The following is a 22,165-nucleotide window of genomic DNA, read 5'->3' on the forward strand; positions in this document are numbered from 1 at the left end:
TGAGCAACTATGATGTTGAGCAATTATAATGTGCCAAGAGATGGGGATACAAAGACAGATAACTGCTCTACCCTAAAAAGAAGGAAGGAGAAGGGTAAATGGGTTGGAAGAGAGAGAGAGAGAGAGAGAGGAAGAGAGAGAGAGAGAGAGATGGGAGAGAAAAAGGGAGGGCAAAGGAGATGAGATAGAGGAAGAGAAAGGCACGTGCAGAAAGGTTTTAAGAGAAGCCTACAAAAGAGAGAGGTAAGTTAAAGGCAGAGGACTAACAAAGGAAGAAAATCATAAGAGAAAGAGACAGGAAGAGAAGAAATAGTTAGAAATGATCCCAAAAGGTTAAGACAAAGAGAATATTTTGTTTGGGGGCTCTGGCTTTACCATCTTCTAAAAAGGTTAACTGACAAAAAGGTGGCTCCATTTTCCAAGTTCAAAATCTTTTAAGTAGAGGAAGTAGGAGAAAATTGTGCTTTTAGGGTTGCAAGGTATATCAAAAGATTTGGAAGATTTATACGTGGAGTCAGTAAGCTAACCTAAAAGGTTATCACAGGTTTTACTTTTGGAAACCTTTCTCAGAAAACCAAACAAACACTAGATTTACAGTAAGCATGTAATAAGAAAGGCAATGGGTGTCTCCTTTCTTTTTTATGTAGTTTATAAGTGCTTTTTCCTTTCTGGGAAAGAAGTGTTTCTCCTGTACTGGTTGAGGCAATTCATCATATTCAGTAAAGTCAGAGTGTCTATAAGTACTCATTATGATGTCTCCTTGACAAAAGGAAGGGTGAAAATGGTAGTTTAGAGCAGGAAAACGGTCAATTTTTTATATTTGGTGTATCATATTATTCAGGGGATTTTTTTTTTTTAAGTTTGAGAAAAATGGCCCTTTAACAATACATGGAGGTGTGTGGAGGGTATTGCGGATGTTTGCCGCACTAGAGGCTGGCTATGCCAAATCTGTCTGGAAGCACTGGTTTCTAATCCGAGTCTCTTGGGCAGATGTTATTTGAAGGTCAGCCTTTCTATTGATAAAATACAGGTAGCTTACATCTTAGAGAGATGGAGCAGGAGGTGCTGGGAAATACCATCAATCATACTATTATTAGCACATAAGACTCTCTGGGGTGAGAGGAAATCGGTGGGCCAAGATCTGTTGTCCCATCTCTTCCTAGTGTGTTTACCATGTCTGAGGGATGAAGAGAATTGCATCTATCGTCCAGCTGTGCTCGACACTAAAGAGTTCACCAGTCATTGCAATTATGCTGGTGGGATTTGGTGCTGGGGGAATTCTGTGTGCTGGGAGCCATAGGGAGGCCATCAATTCATTTCACATATATTATTTCTCTAAGAAACACAGCATAATTGAGGACAATTTTCCACCATGAATTGCAACATTAGCTAACACAGGGAAAGTGAAATGCTGTTAACTTTTCTTTTTCTTCTGCAAGCTGATGAGCTGAAGAAAATAGAAAAGTTTAATGTAATTTTTTCCAAGGATATATGTTGAAAATCAGAATCAAAACGCTTTTACACGGTAATAGAAATCCCACATTTTAATACATTGCCATGCACATAAGGAGTCAAGTAATGCTGAATACAAAATAGTCAAATATACAAAATGATAAAGCAGATTTTCCAGCCTGATAGAGATCATGCTCACAGATACAAGGGAGGCAAACATCTGTACAGTTTCATTTTTATCCATTTTATAAGAGTCATGCCCCCCTCAACTCTTTTTGAGGACAAGTGGAAACAGAAGGAAACATAAGAATATACAAAGGAGACCCAAAGGGAATTGGCAAGTTGATAGCTGCTGAAGATATGGAAATCGGTGGTTCAAAATTGTGGTACACAATAATTCTTATGTTTAGAGAAAAAAAGTTTCTAAACATCTTATGCCCTGGAAGCCAGGAAACTAAAGTGGATATCCAACAGAAAAGGCACTCTTGTTTTACCACATAACTTGATTGCCTCCTCCTAAGTCTAGTCCTGGGAGTTTTTCTAGGATGCACAGAGGAAAAAAAAAAAAAGAAAGAAAGAAAAACCCAACAGTTGTGGGAAATGAATACAGGTAATACTTATGTAATTAAACACTCTTGGGAGACCAACAGAATTAAGACTGCTGGTTTAACTACTCACTTAAGGAAGTTATAAAAATGTCAACCATCTACCTAGGCTTCTGTGTTCTGACATGTGCTTTTTAGCCATGTTTGTTAGTGTCTGTGAAGGAATGAATCATTTTTTTAATCAGATTCTCCCCCATCCTCCCTTCTCATACTCTATAAAGAGCACTGCTCTTATGTTCAATTCACATTGTGTAATTTTTCTTCCTCTTTCTTTCCTAGAACAAACACCAATTTGCAGTAGTTCATCAAAAAAGTTTGATGTGGCTGTCTGCTTCCTGTGCCTCTCAGTTTGGCACCTCCACACTCTGATGGGTCTTCTCCAACCTGGGATTGGCAGTCTTCACCTTGGTAGATCATGGAGCTCTAAATCTTTGGGAGGTGAAGAAGTGGAAATAAATGGACACCTGGGCTGTGGACTCTGCAGACTAGCCTCATATATTAGAAAAAGTGTGTGTGTGTGTGTGTGTGTGTGCGTGTGTGTAAAATGATGATTGTTACTTCTTCATCATTCTGTTTCCTTTGTAAATCCCAGAATGGAGGCTCAGAAATAACAGCTCTACAGAGAAAGCCTCAAGTAAGGGAAAGGAATCATTGAATAAAGCCTGCAGCCCAGATCGGCACTCTAATTACACATAAGGGATATTGGAGGCACAGTATAGCTTCTTCCCTTAGCTCATTTTAGCCTCCCAACAACCCCATCTGCTAAGGAGGGACAGAGAGCACCCCATACTGAAGAGCAGTGGCCCAGAGAGACTGGGCTATTTCTATTAGTCTAGCATTCTTGAATTCAAAACATTTTCTTCCTTTTTATCAGAGCAGTGTCAATCTCCACAAAGTTCTAAGAATAACTCAAGTATATAAACCACAACAGATCGATATTTTCTTTTCTCAGGTGCTTTTTACTGTTAATATTAAATTTTGTTACAAGATTGATCTTTTCTAAAATTTTGTGCAAAGCTATTTAATTTAGTGCCTAGTGATATTAAATAATTACATTAACTGAAACTACAATAGTATGATTTAATGATACAAGAGTTTCAGTGGAATTAGTTTCCAAATATTTGTGCTGGCTTGACTTTTCAGCAGACTGGTTCCTTCTGTCCCAGTCATGACTGCGACACACAGTACAAAGTCAAGAGCCTGGTATTATTCAGCTCTCTGCAATGTGAGCTTCTTTTACTAGTTAAACCATGGTCTTCTCAGACATGGCCTTGTAAGGACAACATCTTTCTATTGGTGGAAGAAAGGTGGTGGTGGAGAAACCATTCAGAGCCCCAGAGAGCCCTAAAATTGCCTACGAGCATGAGTTTAAGCAAATAGAACCCCTTTTACCCCCAGTGAGGGCCAACACCCACCAAAGAGGCCTCCCTTTCTGGTGATCTGAGGTGGGAATTGAATAAAACTAAAAAAGACAAGGGTTTCAGCATTCAAACATGAATTTCCTCCCCCACTCTACATTCATCTTTAAGGTTTCCATCTGCAACCGAAGGCCTTTTTGATGTGAAAAAGAACTGGGTCAGGCACTTCGAAACCTCTGCAGCAGCTGGTATGTGGGAAAACATAACCTTGGTCCTCTCTCAAATGCACTGTATGGTATCTGGACATAGGCATTGTCAAAAGTAGACATAGAGCCAGCAGGCAGTTCCCAACGTTAACACGCTAAATGCACTAAATTGTGGTTGAAAAAAAATACTGGAGATTTTATATATATATATATATATATATAGAGAGAGAGAGAGAGAGAGAGAGAGAGAGAGAGAAAAGTAGAACTGATTTAGGGATCATAGAATCAAGGACCACAGGCATGCTCAAACTCAAATCATATTTTTGGAATTATACTTGGATAGGAAGTCTCTACAGAGTTTAGAAAGATAATTTCATGGCATTTGTGCTATTTTAGAGGCCAGGCTAACTCCTCTGAGAAGATGGGAGAAGACCATGATCAGTTTGTGGAATAGGACAGGACCAACCCTGAGGTGCCTGGGGCATTTCAGCCAGCAAATTTTTCTATGAAGTTATCTTCAAGATCAGTTATCCTACCCTAAGTGAAAGCATGATCTAGTAAGAGTCTCCTGTTTTGAATTTTTTTTAGCATTACATATTTGGATATATTTTTACAGAATTTGGGCCGTGGCGGTGATTAAATGCAATCATATTACAGATCTGTTTGCTCTCATGCATCCACTCAGTCTAGACTTCTACATTTGGTAGATGTGTCTGTGCTAATGTGGCAAAAGCCATATGAAACCAACCATTTATTTCTCTTGATCCAAATGACTGAATTTTAAAAGGTTATAAACAATGTGGAAGGCAACCAGCAGAGTCTTCAGTGTTTTAATTGTTTGAGGTATTAGTATCTCCAGTGTTGGATTAATTTAATAGCCTCCTTCCTTGAGGTTCACATCAGTAGGGCTGTTATTAATACTCTGCACATGAGGCAAAAAGGCCTGGGCTTAAGAGCCTTTCTAAGGCTTCTCAAAATATCTGAGGTTTGGAAAACAACAATGCAACAAATAACTAAACAAACAAACAAACAAACAAACAAAAAACCTCCCAAACCACTGGCTCCAATTTATGAAAATTGAAAAGAATTTATGAAAATTGAAAAGAATATGAAATTATGAAAATAATTTTGTATGATCAGAAATAATGTCTAAATATCTATGACACTTATGTCAACCAGCCAATGGTAATTCAACACAAGTCATATGGTTACTTTTACATTACATTAAGTATATGCTGTTGGTGCCTTCTTGTGCTTGATATAATTGTAGGAGGAAAGCTCTGAAGGAAGAGTGCTTGGAGTGCATCAGGGTTTTTAAATAGCCTTACGTGGCAAACTGAACTTCAGTTTTATGACATCTTTGGCATCCATTTTCTGCTGTTCCATGGAAGTCATGTCTCAGTCATTTTGCCATTAGGCAGGAAGTATAAAACTAGCCCTATGCCTGATGGCAGTTCCCTTTTACATTTGTTGCTGGTAAATTTCACCTGAAAAAATTTAGATTTTAGAAACAGTGCTTGCTCTCACCCAGAATTTTCCCTGTGGAGCTAAGGTGATGGCCAGAAGGCCATCAGTACTGTTACTGTCCTTTTAGCTATTTTCCCCAAATGAGAAGCATCTATTTTGTTCTTTACATTAAGGTGTGGTAGAACTTTCCTGTGCACTTGGCCAACTTTTCCTTAAGTTTCCCGCTTTCAAAAGAATGCTCTCTGTCTTCCCAAAAGCCACCATAGCAAAATAATGGAAACAAGGCTCTCTTTTACCTTGAAGCTATGCAGTGGTGCCAGGAATCACGTGCGTTGATAAACCAGAATTCATAGGATAATTTTCTGGATTCAGGATTAGATTCAGATCTAAAAAGACTAAGGAGCAGGATCTGCCTCTGAAATAGAGTCCTTAGTGGTGCCTGGAGTAGAAACATCTCCTGGCCTGTCCTCCTTCCTGATCTCAGGGCTGCACTGGGATTAATTAATCTTCCAGATGACTGGTCAGCGTTATTAATCCCTACCTCACTGCTTTTTGGGCAACAAGTTTTCACCAAGATCAAGCTTAAGAAGAAATATTAGGACTGGGGAAAAAAGGTAACGAATACACTTTTTGTTGAGTTCTTTATAGAATTCTTGAAAACTACCCACAGCGTCATGTTAAAAGAAGAGAGATGAAAGAAAAAAATCCCCGCAAAAAACAAAAAAGTGCAGTGGAGGGGGCTGTGGGAGGGGTGAATAAAAACAGCCTTAAAGCAATAAAGGAATTTGTGTCATTTTCAAAGATTAGATTTTTAAAAAGAGTCTAAGACGATTGACAAGTCGAGTTGTCAAGTAACAAAATTATTCTGAAGAATGTAGAGGAAAACATCACAAAGAACAAAACTGCTCATGTACTAGAAAGAGGAGGTTTTGATGAAAGTAAAGTGCCAAGGGGGGCATTAAAAACTTCACTTCCTTGAGACTTTTGTTGTTCCTATCCAAAATCAATTATGTGACATTTGCAGACAAAGAAAGCATTTGCAAGTAACAAGGGGGATCCATCAGAGGTTTTTATCCTTAGTTGGTATTCTCACGAACAGCTGATACGCCTTTTCTCCTTGAATGTTAAAAATGGCAGAATTTCCTCAGGACTAAGGACCGTTAGCCTCTTTCTGAGCAACTGCGAAGTGACTCTGGAGAGATTTCTGGCTTGTTTGCCAGGATTCCGGAGGTAGAAGTGAAATCTGCGGGTGCACACCTCACAGAGCCTGAGCAAGGATTTGAAGGTACGCCACTACCCGCAAAGAAAGTTGATAGGATCTCTCTTCCCCTAGGTACGTCTCAAACTATTGAAGTAATTTGCTTTTCACACTAGCAGGACTGGCAATGCTCTGCATATTCAGTTCTGGAGTGGAAATAAGCGAATCCCCTTGGCAGCACGGAAAGTCTCATAATTATTCATTTCTGTTCATTCCCAAGAGTGCCTTTCCTGCACAAGTCTGGGTGTCAGCCTTTTAATAAAGGTGTAGCACAGGTGTAGGTAAAAGGAAAAGTCAAGCATCAACAGTTTACAGTCCTTAGACATAAAAATATGTATCCTTTACTTCCCCACCTCTTGCTTCCTACCAAACAAAACTCACCACAACTATTTCTGGATTTCTAGGAGGTAACATTCCGTACATACATCTTGGGAAGAAAGTACAGCACAGTTGAAGTTAACCGTGGGAGATCACAGAGGACCACCACATAATAAAGAAGCCAAAGCCTGCGAATGAAGTCATTCCTCTTTTTTGCTGGTTTAGCTCTTGACTGCTTGGATTTTATGCCACCAGGTTTCCAAACTATCCCCCACAATGATTTCAAACAGAGGTTGACAGTTTGGAAAAGAATAGTAGTTCATATGCAAAAATGGAATATGTGCCAGGCATTAAGGCATTTTTAGAGATACAGTCTTCAATGGGGCTCTTTAATGGTCTTCATTTTGCCTTCTCCTAGGTCCCTCTTCACCCAACATCTTTCAATAATTTCACAGCGTTCCTTTGGCTTAAAAAAACAAACAAACAAACTAGGAAACTCTACTTATTGAATTGTTCAGAATATTTTGCAAAGGCCAAAGTAAGTAACAATGAACCACCATCATTTAGTGAACATTTGCACTACAAAGCATGTCCAGTTTTCCAAGAGAGTCAGCAGTAGTCTCACAATGTCCTTGGCTAAATCTTAATTCCCAGTTACAATATCTCAGCACCTGGCAGTTCTTAGGCTTCATCAGACTCAACTGTGTGTCCCCTGGATGAGTTCTAGAATTGGAGTGTTAGATAATCCAGCGTAGTGGTGAATGGTTGTGCCTATATAAAGAAAGGGAATATAGGTAGCCAGGGTGGATATCAAGGAAAAGCAACTGAATGCTGCTTTGGGGAGCTCCAACCAGCTCAGTCTAGGCCCTGGAAGAGTTGGCTGTATCTGAAAGGTGCAAATATGTGGCCTGATGCAGTTTACCATCTGTCACTCTGCTGCCTCCTCCCTGAGGATCCGTCTGCTGCCATGTTCTTCTTCCTAGGTTACTCTGGCAGAATGGAGAATGCTGGCTGAATTATGTTTTCATTGTGGAAATGGTGGGGTGGTGATAATGTTTGGGAGGAGGAGATACAGTTTCATAAGGGCAGGTGGGGAGTCTGCTTTGTGGACTGTTGTTGCCCAAGCACAATGCTTGGCACATAGTAGCTGCTCAACAAATGCTTGCTGAATAAAGGAAGGAATGAAAGGAAGAAGAAGACCTGCTATTAGAACTGAACCACATGAGATGGGCAGTGGAGACTGGAATATTGTGTCCAAGGGTGTTGGCAGCTGGAGTTTGGCCTCCTAATTATAGATGTGAAGAGAATTATGGTCTGCAGAGGGCCTGGCAGTCCTGGTGCTGACCTGCCGAAGGGCCAGATCTTGGTGGTGACTGCAACTTCTCTGAGTTCCTTGTTGGAAGCCCCCTTCTCTGGCTCTGCAGCCTGCCAGGCTTGTGGTGAGTCATCCTGCTGCTGACTCATTTGGACCTTCCTCCCTTTCCGTCAGGTTTCCAAATCTCAGGCAGGGGTGGTTTCCAATGGGCTGTGTATTTCCTGAGACCCTGAGCGGAGGCAGACAATGCTTATGTATCTGGAGACACCCTAAAACACCAAGCTTGCTTGCGTTGGAAGTCTTCCAGAACTGGTTACCCATATTTTAAAGCAAAGCCTCTGATGCCCGTCAGTCCCAGGCTGGGACAGTGGGCACACAGAACATACTTTGCTGAGCTTTCCATTCAACCAACTTGATATTTTCAGGAAAAAACATGCTACAGTGTTATGTAGCAAGTCAATATGAACATGTCTCTAATGCTCAAAGACAAGCAACAATTAAGTTGACTGGTTTCCCAGGACTGTGCTTTGTCGTAAGACATAGTTAAAAAAAAAAAATTAGTCACAGGCATAATCCCAGAAAGGATTAACAAGGGACTAGTAGGTTCTACACTAAGTAAGGAACCTAGTATAGGACTTGACCCTTTTCCTTCTCTAGGCACATAGTGGGGTCACTTGATGTTTCTCTCTTGAGAGAATGGCGATTTCAACTTGACTTAGAATTTTTTCCGAAGTGTTAACGTCAGACCACACAAAAGAATTGCATTCTGTTGCCCTTACCATCCATCCACCGTGGTCTTTGATTAAAAGAATACCATCCCCTTTTTTCCCTTGGAGGAACTCCTCCCTTGGAGGAGCCAAATAGAAGCCTCCTGTATTTGAGTACCTGTATGTTCATGTGGTCAATAGTGCCTGTGAACAAAGAAGCAAGCTAAGATATCACCATCACTGGACCCCCTTCTTCTTCCCTTTGGTGCTAGAAGTAAACCAGTTGTTCAATAAAGTATCTGGAGGTGAACTCTAACAGTATTGTGGCCATATTTACATCAACCTACCACAAACAACTGGGGATATGCGAGTAGTGGAGTTTGTCTTGGACAGTCTGAGCCAGAAAAAAAAACCACCAAGATTTATAAAAATAAAAAGAAAATACTTGATTTCTCACATGTGCTGAATGTGCTGATTCATCTTGGTGTAGTGTTCTCATATAAAGTGCTTAAGAGTTGGACAGTATACCTTTAGACATCATAACTAACATAATCGAGACGTGTTTACATTCCTACCAGGGCATAATATTGTGAACACTTCCACTGAGATTGCAGAATTGCTGTAATTTTTTTTTTCTAAAACATCATGCCATCTGCACACATAATAAAATAATCCAGTAGTTGCCATGCTAAAACAGGACTTCTAGTGAAGGGCACAGATAGCTCCCCAAAGGGAACTTGAGTTATGCACAGTGATGAAAACTGGAAGCAATTTTCCAGCTAATGGTCTGCCAATGACCACTTGGAATGAGTTGGCATTATATTATGCACCTCATTTTAAATCCACAGCAAAGTAAGATTTTTCCAAAACCCATAATCTTGACTGAATGGGTGTTTTTTTCAGTTAATCCAGTTAATCTGTCCACGATCCAAGGATATCTTCTTGCAGTGCCATGGGTTAGTCTTTCTGTGAGGAACAGGCCATGTTCATATCAACTGGCAGGACAGCAGCTTGGAAGGCTAACCGTGTTTATGGAGAACCCTCGGATGATGCTGCAAGAAGAAAAAGGGGGAAATATGGTAAGTTCTTTCCTTTATGTTTCCAGGCACTGATATGTAGCAATTATCTTATTCAAACAAACCCTAACACCCTTAGGCCAAAGAGAAAGCTCTAGTCAGAATAATGGTTACTCAATGCCAGGATGGATTTACAGTGGCTTATATTCATGAAATTTTTTTTTCTACCATTTGGCAAGGCATGGAAGACACCCAACTGAGAAATAAGTGAAGCTGCCTGGAAGGGAGGGCAAAAACAGATCTCTGGAATTGGCATCCAGCCCTATGACGGGGCTGCAGTTTGGGAAACCATTTCATGTATTATGAAGGTTCATGCATTTGCTTGGTCTGGTGCAAGGTAAGATTGGGGATGGTGTGAAGCATTTTATTGTGGGAGAGAGATGGGGGCTTCATTTATTGGAAAGATTTCTTGGGATGAAATCTAGAAAAAAAATATCGGAAGCGGAATGGCTGGAGCTCTTGAGTTTGCTAGTTGCGAAGTCAGATTAGCTGGGAAGGTTAGAGACTAAATAGAGAAAGTCATTAAAATCGGACCAGAGATTAAACTAATTGAATTGCAACCCTGCTTTTGGGCTTGGGAGTGCTAGTATAAAAATATTAATGTATTTTCCTGAGTGTTCTAATTTAAATTGTCTAAAGTTCCCGTTATTTTATTAGGGTACTCCCTACAGTTCCTTATACATAGGTCTTCAAGAATTATTATATGAGTACAATGGAATGTTTTGCTCAGAAAAATATCAGTATTAGTTTCTAATACACAAAACTCTCAGACAATGGGAGAGAAGCACAGCAGGTATTCTTGATGCAAAAGAAAAAAAAATCTACCTCAGTTTTCAAACCTGGCTCTCAAATCTAACTAACTGGCTTTTCAAAACATGACAGAATGCACTATTTGTAAGCAAGTGTTTGATTAACATTTGCTATTTTTGAGAAAATGAAAAAATAAAAGGTACTATGTAAGTGTATTAAATATCAAATAATAATACTTCTGATAGGTTGTATTGAAAGCAGAATACTATTATTGTTGATGGCATTGTCAACTGGAAAAATAATGTCAATTTATTCAAAAATTATTAAAAATGCATATGCCTAAATGTAGTAATTCCATTCCTAGGAGTATATCCTAAGGAAATAATCTGAAAAAAAGAAAGAAGCTATATGCACAAATAGGTAAACTAGAGGTTATTTATCACAGAGGAAAAATTGGAAGCAACCACTCTCTTATTGTTGAAGATTTAGGTTAAGTAAATTATGGTACATTAACAAGATGGATAATTACATGGCCATTAAAATAATACTAATTATGATGATTATGATTATGTAGCAACATGGAAACAGTTATGATATACTACAATCTAAAGCTTATATATATGCATAGAAGAGAACTGTATGTGAAAATGAAGGCCCTAGAATTTTTATTACTGTCATCATAGTATTTTGCAAAACAACAACAAAAATTAGGCTCACAGGGTTGCAGGATTGCCCCATGACTAACTAAAGCATCATGATTGTTTTCACTCACTAATACTACCTTGAAAATAAATACTTTGTAATTTCATTAAGAGAAACACTTCAGTATTTTGAAAGGGGGATAAACACCAATGTGCATAAGATCCTGTCCAGGTTGACCTGCTAGGAGGGCAGTACAGCCTGAAAGAACAACATTGATTTCTAGGAACTTGACACAGTGTACCATCCTTGAGACTTGGCTAAAATCAGATCCAGAAAATGTGTGACCTTGGAAAATAATGAATAACCTATAAAATACAATTTTAAAAAAGAATAATGATAATAAAGAGTAAGCCCTAATTAATTATTATACTTTGGAACCTGAGTCATGAGTTGATAACTAGGTTTATCATAGTTACTGCTTCTTTAAATAACCATGTTTCCTACCATGGTCTCTGGTAGCTGAGAGAAAGCAGATATGTCTAATCTTAGGATATTAAAAAAGCACTTATAACCACGGATGTAAGCGGAGTGCGGTACACTTTAGAGCACTTTCCCTTATGGTTGCCTAATCCTCTTCTCAGGATATGTAGAATTATTCCCATTTTATAGATTAGGAAATTGAAGCCCAGAAGTATTATTAACCCAAGGTCACACAGCTAGTAAGGATCAAAGCTATATCCAAATGATATGGTTTGGCTGTGTCCCCACCCAAATCTTATCTTGAACTGCAGCTCCCATAATTCCCACGAGTTGTGGGGAGAACCCGGTGGGAGATAATTGAATCATGGGGGCAGTTTCCCCCATATTGTTCTCGTGGTAGTGAATAAGTCTCATGAGATCTGATGGTTTTATAACAGGTTTCCCCTTTTCCTTGGCTCCCATTCTCTCTTGCCTGCCCCCATGTAAGATGTGACTTTCACCTTCTGCTATGATTGTGAAGCCTCCCCAGCCACGTGGAACTGTGAGTCAATTAAACCTCTTTTTCTTTATAATTTACCCAGTCTGGTATGTCTTTATCAGCAGCACGACAACAAACCAATACACCAGACTTAGGTGTGTCCCCCTCTAGTGACATACAGGAGTGATAGGGAGGAACATAGAAATATTCTGAGCCTTTCCCATCCCATCTTCTGAGTAGGCTCCCATGTTTATCCACAAGCCCAATAAGCACGATGAAGGGCCCTATTAGAGTACCAAAAAAAAAAAAAAAAAAAAATCAGAGGCTAAAATGAATTTATATTAGAGCAACAAGATACTCCTGCAAGATATAAATATAAATAGAACTAGAAGCCAGAGAGAGACAAGTTGAAGGTTTAGAGGGTGACATAGGAGGTTTGGGACAGTGGTGGCCACAATGAGTGGGGCATTGGGAAAAGGGATGGCCAAAGAAAAGAGTGTGCTATGGCAGAGGAGTGTCATCTTTGAAATCTTTCCATGGTAGTCAGTGATCCTTCATTGCTCTTTGCTGTTTTTGCAGTTAGTATTGTGTTCCTTTTGAATGGGTCACCATGCTGAGATGGACTTAATGTGAGGACAAGAGGTCCCCATTTACTCAGGCTGTATGTGTAAGACACGTGGTGAAAGTAGGCCTTGAACCTTAGTCTTTCTTCTTCCTATTATTATTTTTTGGAGACAGGGTCTAGCTCTCGTCAACCAGGCTGGGGTGCAGTGGCAACATCACGGCTCATTGTAGCCTCGACCTCCCAGGCTCAAGTGATCCCCTCACTTCTCAGCCTTCCTGGGACCACAGGCGTGGCGTGCACCACTACACCCAGCTACACACACCTGGACCCTTGAACCTTAATCTTTCTATCACATCTGTATAGTGATGGGTTCTGCCATCATCACTTTGCTAGAGACTTATCTGCAACAGGAATCATGTCTTCGGGTACATAAATCTACATGAGGTCAAAATGCAAAATGGCAGTTTGCATTAGGCGGCCCTGGCTCTGAAAAGGGGGAAACATGTGGTCCTTGATATACAACGCTCTTTGGGCTCCATCCCCTGTGCTTCAGCCATCCCAGCCTCCTTCTGGCTCTGCATATGTGTGGGGTTGTTCCTGGTCTTGCTGATCCTTTCTTTTTCCCAGGGTGTCTTCTTTATATACCCTCTAGCATTAGTGAACACCAACCCCTCCCTCTTTCACAACCACCTAGAGCGTCACTTCCTTTATGAAGTATTCTTTCCTTCTAGACACAGCTAACAACTCTCTCCTGTGTGCGAGTGTGGCATCTCAAATTTTTACCAAAAAACCCACAATGAACACTTCAGTTTAATGTATCCATCATTCCTCCTAATTTTTTTGTGGGTGATGCCATGTCTTATTGTTGTGTATTCTCCTAATGCAATGTGCAGTGTCAGGTGTACAGAAAGTGCTTATTAAATAGTTGTAAAGTTAATAAAGAAAGGAATGATGTTGGAGGAGAATCTTTGTTTCTCTGTTTAATTCAGTAACTAATGTTGCATGAGATTCAATCCTGGTCTGCATGTGGAGAGTGGGATTGCTCTGGTTTTTTTCTCTGCTTTATCAACTACTTACTCAAGGAAGATGTACATCCTGGGGGCTGTCCATGTATGGATTTTGCAGCTAACAAATAGTAAAAGGCTCTTTTTCAAACCTCTGTTTGATGGGCCACCATTACTATTAATAGTTTAGACATTCTTGGAATTATTGGAATCAAGAATTCTTGGAATCAATTCTTGGAATCAATCATCATATTTAGCCCTATGGCTTCAGAGTCTGGGATGAGGAGGGAAGCACTGGAGTCCAGTGGTCAGGATCATGGGCTCTGGCAGATATGGGTTCACATCCTAGGCTCACTACTTCCTAGCTATGTGATGTTGAACACATGAATTTTTCCCAAGCTCATTTTCTTCACCTTTAAAATGGCAGTCATAATTCCTGCCTCACCAGGCTGCTGTGATGTTAAAAAGGGCTCATAGGAAAAGCATTTTGCATGGTGTTTAGTAAATAGTAAATAACTACGTGATAGCTACTATTGTTTTATTATTATTATCATGAATTCCTAAAATTCCTTGGAGAAATCAAAGTCAAAGCTCTAACGCTAAGTATCAGTGTTTTAATGCTAAATGTCAATGTTCTAATGCTATAGCTGGGGGCCAGGAAAAGAAACAAAATACCCAGAGGTCAAGCCTTTGCAACTCCCAGGAGGCAGATAACCGTCTTCCTGCTTGCCAAGGCCACTTTGGGCACACTCTGGCTCCTGCTCTCTCCCAGATTAGCGCAGCCCTTAACAGACAGTTCCATGAGAAAGGGAGTCTGAAACACTTCAAAGGCAGGAAGTGACTGGCCCAGGAGGCAGTGGCCAGCTTGGCAAAAGGTTCAATAACAGATCTGGGATGGATTATGTCCCGCCCCACCTTTCCTAACTCCAGCGCACAGGGCTGAAGGATTGTTGTGTGTGGAGAAGAAGAAAAGATATTATATCCAGGCAGCCCCACATCTCATGGGCCCAAGGGGGAAATAAGACATCATCCTTTAAAAGGGCTGTTTAGTGTCTTCCCTTCAGAAAGAAGGGTCCATATCTTCTATCTGAAAGTGTCTTTCGTGTAATGAGTTCAAGGCCTTTGGGGGTGTGTCTGAACTGCAACTTCAATGTGGGACAATTTATATCTGGTGTGAAATGCACATTCCAAAAAAGTGAGATCCATGGGTGCCCCAGCAAAATAGCCAATAAGCAGAGCTCACATTTATGGAACGACTACAATATGCCTACAAAGGTTTTATAGGCAGTTACTCATTGAATCTGTACTGCCATTTTCGAGGTTTGGATTCATTATTCCTGTAATTCACACAGAGAAAATGACAGCAGGGTCGTTAGCTGTCACAGCTACAGTGCTAGAATGCATAGAGCTGAGACTAGAACCCAGATCTGTTCTCACAACAGTGCTTTCCTGACTCAATAAGAAATGTTTGTTGGGAAAAGAAATTCTCCAACAAGAATGGAGGAGAGAAATCAAGTAACTGTGTTTGCATAAAAGAATTCTCATCAAACATGAATCCTATACATGGAGTGCCATAAATAAGAGGTTTGACCCAGAGAAAGCCAGCACATTTTTATTTTAACAGTCTTAAGATTTTTCCTATGTTTAGAGCAGTGGTTCTCAACTGGGTATAATTTTGCCCCCTACAGCACAATTGGCAATGTCTGGAGACACTGGTGGTAACAACTTGTGTGTGTGTGTATGTGTATGTGTGTGTGTGTGTGTCGGGGGAGAGGCAGGTACTACTGGCATCTAATGGGTAGAAACCCATTAAACTGCTGAACATTTTAGAATGTATAGGACAGCCCTCACAACAGAAAATTATCTGGCTCAAAATGTCAGTGGTACTGAGGTTGGTTTGGAAGATACAGGTCCTTGTTTCTATTTTCTTTTCTTTTTTTTTATTCTTTTTTTTATTATTATTATACTTTAAGTTCTAGGGTACATGTGCAGGTTTGTTACATATGTATACATGTGCTATGTTGGTGTGCTGCACCTATTAACTCTTCATTTACATTAGGTATATCTCCTAATGCTATCCCTCTCCCCTCCCCCCACCCCACGACAGGCCCCGGTGTGTGATGTTCCCCTTCCTGTGTCCAAGTGTTCTCATGGTTCAATTCCCACCTATGAGTGAGAACATGCGGTGTTTGGTTTGTTGTCCTTGCGATAGTTTGCTGAGAATAATAGTTTCCAGCTTCATCCATGTCCCTACAAAGGACATGAACTCATCCTTTTTTTTGTTTGTTTGTTTCTGTTTTCTACTCCTGGTTGTGAGCCAAATATATCACTCCCAAAATAGGCCAAGATAAAAACCAACATAAGTGTGCCTCGTGTATGTACAGGAAATAAGGCTAATTTCAAACCTCACTCCCCTCTTCTTCTCATCATTTGCTCATTTTATGTGATTTTATATTCAATGTAATCAAAACCTCTAATATTAAATCATTTCTAACTTTTAGAACCCTCACAGGCATTACCATTATAAGAATCAAGATTGGATGATTTAGAGAGGTATGCTTAATTAATTAATTAATTAATATGTATGGGAGAGGTAAAAGATAAAAGAAGGACAAAGGATTTATGTGGCCATAAAGCTAAACTTTGCTTCTAGTCTATGGTGGGAGAAATCATATGTATTCTCAGCAGCGCTGGTCCCATGTCTGCCACTCTCTGCCCCACAAGAATTTGACGAAGGGAAGCGGGATCGGGAGGGGGAGTTGCCCACTGAGAGGATGATTAAGGAATCAACCCTCTGACCGCATGAAGATGAAGGTCAGAATCTCCAAAGAGGCTGGACATGGTGGCTCATGCCTGTAATCCCAGCACTTTGGGAGGCCGAGCCGGGCAGATCACGAGGTCAGGAGATCGAGACCATCCTGGCTAACATGGTGAAACCCCATCTCCACTAAAAATACAAAAAATTAGCTAGGCGTGGCGGCCGGCACCTGTAGTCCCAGCTATGCAGGAGGCTGAGGCAGAAGAATGGTGTGAACCTGGGAGGCGGGGCTTGCAATGAGCCGAGATTGCGTCACTGCACTCCAGCCTAGGCGACAGAGCGAGACTCTGTCTCAAAAAAAGAAAAAAAGAAAAAAATATAATAAAAGAATCTCCAACGAGATTGGTATCAGGATGACAGAGAACTTGGGTTAAGTGTAATAAAACAGAGATGCATACATACTAACTGGTAACTTCCCATTATCGTTAGTAAACTAGAAAGCACAATAAGTCTGTGATGGTTAATTTTATGTGTGAACTTGATTGGGCCACTGGGTGTCCAGATATTTGGTTAAACATTATTCTGGGTTTGTCTATAAAGGTATTTGTAGATAAGATGAACAACTGAATTGGTAGACTTTGTAAAGCAGATAGCCCTCCCTAATACAAGTGGACCCCATTCAATCCATCGAAGGCCTAAAGAGAATAGGCTGGGTAAGGGATAATTCACTCTTTCTGCCTGACTGCCATCTCCTGCCTTTGGACTCAAATTCAGACTGGAACCATACCGTTGGCTCTCCTGGATCTCCATTTTGCAAATCTTGGGACTTCTCCACCTTCACAATTGAATAAGCCAATTCCTTATAATACATCTCTCTATACATATTTATGCATCTTATTAGTTCTGTTTTTATGAAGAACCTTGAGGAGCAGAGTCTACAGATAACACAATGACCATAAGAGTTAGCACTATCATTCACCAAGTACTTCCTAGGTGCTTAGCATCAGGCTAAGAACCTGTGTTCACTTTGCAGCAACCAAAGTAGGTAGGTACCATGACCTTTACTCCACAAATGCAGAAAGCCAGACTTGGAGGGGTGAGTGATCAAAGACAGGCTGTGGCCTTTAGGCTAGGCTATGATCTTTGATCTGACTATGAAATATCAGGGGCCTGTTAATTCCAGAAATGTTAAGCGAGAAATACAAGGTCTCAAGGCCCCATGGCAACATTTTTAGACGAATACCTAGATGGGATAGGAAGGCCTTGGCCTCCACCCCCACCCTCTCACCCCTTGGTGTTATTGTTTCTATTAAAATGTAACTGGCTCCTGATACTGTCAGAGGAGTAGTTCTGCTGCCTGGCTTTGCAGTCCTCGTTGCTTGGATGGTCACCTTTCTCTGGGGAGTTTTGAAGGGTTCTCGTGACAAGTGAAGGTCCCAACCAACACACACATTGAGAAAGTGAGAGAAAAAGAATGGCCTTGTGTGCAAACTGTCTCTCTCCTTTTCCTCAGCCCTTGGGGAAAAAAAAGGACATCGTATTTGCTCATTTACTGTTCTGAAAGTAAGGCTGCTAGTCTACTACACTATGAGCCTGAAAAACCTCTCAGAAACTGACTCTGATTCCTGGAGGTTAAATTGAATCTCTAGATTCCGAGGTTTAAGAACCCTGACATTTTGATGAGAGATTCTCAAACTTGACTGCCTCAAACTCATCTGAGGGAGCTTCTTAACATTTTTATTTTGTCCAGCCTGTCTCCATTTCCAATGATTCAGAATGTCCAGGGGAGGACTAGAAAAGTCTGTTTAATCATAGCCTTGAGAATTCACACGAAAGCAGCTTGGCAAAATCCATGAACACACCTACATCTTTCCCCCAGTACTTAAATAGTAGTTATTTGTCCTTCAGACAGAGAAAAGTGGTATATACTGCAGGAAAATTTGGTTTATAGCCTTGTTCTTTTCACATAATAAAATGCCACAAATCCTGGATATAATACAGTGCAGTGATCCAAATATTTAGAGTGAGGCAGACAGGAGAAGCTATTCAACCCAGTCAAAGTCCTGGGAATACAGGCATGGTCCATCATTCCAGGATTGTTTACAGGTTTCTCATACATCAATCAAACAACATGTATTGTATTAAACGCTAAAGTATCCTGCATTGCCTTGGGGGCTTCAGGGGTTGAAGAGTCTCCAATCTGTATAATTACACATTACTATATTATTACATAGAATCTGTATCACAATCTATTAGAATCACTGATGCGCTGTCTCTAGATGAGTGTTTCTCAAACTTTACTCTGCTTAGAAATGCCCCAGAGAGCTTGGTAAAATGCTGTTTTCTGGGCACCAAATGGAAATAATCTGATTCAGTAGATCTGGGATAGCCCCGTGACTTTGAATTCATAATAATGTTGCAGGGACACTGATATTGCTAGTCTGAGGACCTCTCTGTAAGCACTACTGCTGTGAACCTTAAGTTCCTTCAGGCAAGAAGTATGTCTCATTCTTCTCTTTCTGTTGTGTGTGGTAGAATGTCTGGACTATCAAAGGTGCTCCTGAAATGTTTGTCAAATGAGTGAGTGAATCAATGAATGTATGTATGAAGAAAGCCACATGAATGAAATCAGCAGTTTTCAAGTATGGGCAGAATTTCCTGGGAGGCCAGGATATTGTTCTCTAATGAGAATTGGTTTAGAAATTTCAGTATATGCAAGTACCTGAAACTCTATACATTCTGTGTGATCATTTAGGATATCTATTAACTCCAGTCTCTGGGGAATGTTTCCCTAGAAAGATGGCAAAGCCTCACCCAGCTTTATAGCTCTCTTGAGCTAGAAGCCTGGTGACAACAGTGGACTATCATCTTGTACCACATGAATACAGGATGATGCATTTCTGGGAGAAGCATCATCAGGCCAGATGCTCTCAGCAGGGATGCATTTGTACAGCCAATTAGTCACTGGTAACCTCAGTGATTCCACTTTTTTTTTTTTTTTTTTTTGCACTGGACAGAGGCAAGTATCTCAAGCCATTACATTCTGACAGCCAGCTAAAAGCCCATAGAACCTTCCAGAGGACAACTCTGTCCACTGGCACAAAACAGCATAAAAATGTACCTTGAAGTATAATCTAAGATACCATTGAAATTTCCCTCCGTCTCCACAATGTTAGACTGGGTGGCAGATTATACTCCGAGGGACTGTTTTCTAATTTCTCTCATTGCTTCTACACCCCAACTCTCTTAGTCACAGAGCACAGAGCCTTGTGTGTTTGTCAACTGTATGAATAAGTGAAGTTCCTTTCTTCTTCTTCTTCTTCTTTTAAATTATCTTTTCTCCTCTTTGCCTTTTGCTTTAAACTTATTTTAATTTCAAGGGCTTCCCTGTTGACTGATCCAACAGATTCTGCATTGGAACAATGTTCTCTAAGATTCACTACTTTAGATAAAATATTTTTAAAAATCTCCAGATCCTGCAGCTTTTCCAAGAGAAAAAGAAAAGCACACTTTTAAAGGAGAATACAAGGTCTACGTAAACACTCCTTTTTTTTGTCACCTCTCAAGGAGATAGAAATATCTCTTTTGGAAACAAAGCTATGCAAGATAAAAATGTATTAATGACACTTTGGGAGGCTGAGGCGGGTGGATCACCTGAGGTCGGGAGTTCAAGACCAGTCTGATCAACATGGAGAAACCCCGTCTCTACTAAAAACACAAAATTAGCTGGGTGTGGTAGTGCATGCCTGTAATCCCAGCTACTCGGGAGGCTGAGGCAGGAGACTCACTTGAACTCAGGAGGCAGAGGTTGTGGTGAGCCGAGATTGTGCCATTGCACTCCAGCCTGGGCAACAAGAGTGAAACTCTGTCTCAAAAATAAAATAAAATAAAATAAAAATAAAAAAGTATTAATGAATAATACTTACAACAGTGATGACATTGTGTCATACGGAATCTTAGAGTAGAAGGTATCTTTAAACAGTGCTTCTCAGATTTTAAGATGTGTGTATGCATCACCTGGGTATCTTGTTAAAATGCAGATCACATAGTTCTACAAGTTGTCAGGTGATACCAGTGCTGCTGGTGTGTGGACCATACTTTGAGTAGGAAGGAGGAGGAGTAAGTGCTACTGGCACTGGCTACTCCTGAAAGAAGGCCTCACATATTCTCTCAAAGCCTATGTGAACTGAACTATGTGCAATGATGGAAATGTTCTAGATCTGGTCTAACATGGCAGCCATTAGCCACATGTGGCTACTGAGCACTTGAAATGTAGCTGGTGCATGGAGGAAATTACTTTTAAATTTTATTTAATTCCAATTCATTTATCTTTATGTGGTTATGTATGCCTGGTGGCTACCATATTTGACAGCGCCACTCTATAGTGGAGAAAAGAGAGACAGCAATTTAGTAAAAAAAAAAAGTTTAGAGAGAAGAAACCTAAACAGCAAGGTGAAGCTTCAAATCCTTTCACCCATATTGTAAATGTACTCTTGTTCTCACTCTCCTTCCTGCTGTATGTAGGGAGGGCTCAAGGCTTCTCCTCTGTTCTCCATCATGTTCCCAGAATCACTCTATATACAAAATAGTAATTAGAAAAGGCTTCATAAACATTCTGAAGTGCGGATGATTATCTTGTTTACATAAACCTCTTTGAATTGGCAAAATCAAGCAAGAAATCTTATGAGAAATAGTTCCTTTGTTATGAGCTCTTTCCCCTTGGGTCATACCAGGGCAGGATTCTGAAGACAGTCTCCAAGGTTATTATATTGTGGGTTCTTGCCCTTTGGTCTGGAACACAGAGGGAAATGCAAACATTTCTGGAATGTCCAGACATTCCAGAAAAGTTTAAAAGAAAAAAGAGCTCAAGTCGAGTTCCCCAAAATGAGAAACTGCTGAGGGTGGTGAAAGGGTAGGGCTTGGTTTTGTCTGAACTACAGCCTTCAGCTCTCAGCAGGTTACAATCTATATTGCAGTTAATGAGGTTTGGAGATCTTCCCTGGGCTGGTGGGTACTAATTTCCATTGAGGAAAGAGTTATGAGATGTCTTAATGATAACAGATACTTTCTCTGTGTGGGCAGAGCCTCAAAGCACGTTGCTATAAAACTGTGTGGACTGGACTATTTCTTTTGTGTACGCACTTTCCCCTTAAAGAATCCACTTGGCATGAGTCTCAAACCTGCTTGGGGACCCTTGTGATTAATTGCTTGAACTGGCTGGTGGCCATCAGCAGGATCTTGCAATTTACCAGGTTCTACACAGAATTATGAAGCTGAAGGTTTAATGAGATTTTAGGTAATAGAGCCCAGATGTCCAAGACTACGATGTTTGAAATTACACTGCTTGCAAAGCTGTGGGGCTTAAACCTTATTTATTTCTTGCTTAGTTGATTTCCTTATTCCCATCTTTATGTAATCTTGGACCAGTCAAATAAGGCCTTTACGTTGACATACTGTATCTAGAGAAGCCATTCACAAACACACACCTGTGGCCAATACCCTGGAGAGCCCAGAGAGCCAAGACCCCCCTCCCTTTCAGCCCAACCTCCTGGGATAACCTCTCAGCCAAGGATATGGTAATTACCAAACCTCTTAGCCAAGGATATGGTAATTAACAGTCCTACCACCACCTTGCTGCTATGCAGCACTTAACTTCCAGATTGCTTTCACACATTTAATTGCATTTTATTCTGTCAGGGTCCAGGAGAAATGGGCTGGGATGGTAT

General features: G+C 40.5%; 1 protein-coding gene across 5 annotated transcripts in view; it reads right to left on the minus strand.

The window, feature by feature from the left end:
* Positions 1 to 22,165, minus strand: part of SAMD12 (sterile alpha motif domain containing 12) — a 489,284-nt gene that overhangs the window by 56,873 nt on the left and 410,246 nt on the right. For 3 of the 5 annotated variants that reach the window (XM_034966524.3, XM_008976959.5, XM_034966523.3), the window contains one exon: positions 1,530 to 9,738. The exons of the other annotated variants lie outside the window; for them this stretch is intronic. In XM_034966524.3, coding sequence (XP_034822415.2) covers positions 9,678 to 9,738 — 61 coding nt within the window. In that variant the 3' untranslated portion in view covers positions 1,530 to 9,677. Of the gene's footprint in view, positions 1 to 1,529; positions 9,739 to 22,165 lie in introns of those variants that run through there. 5 annotated transcript variants of the gene reach the window in all.

Source organism: Pan paniscus, chromosome 7 (genome assembly GCF_029289425.2).
Source record: "Pan paniscus chromosome 7, NHGRI_mPanPan1-v2.0_pri, whole genome shotgun sequence".
Taxonomy (NCBI): Eukaryota; Metazoa; Chordata; class Mammalia; order Primates; family Hominidae; genus Pan; species Pan paniscus.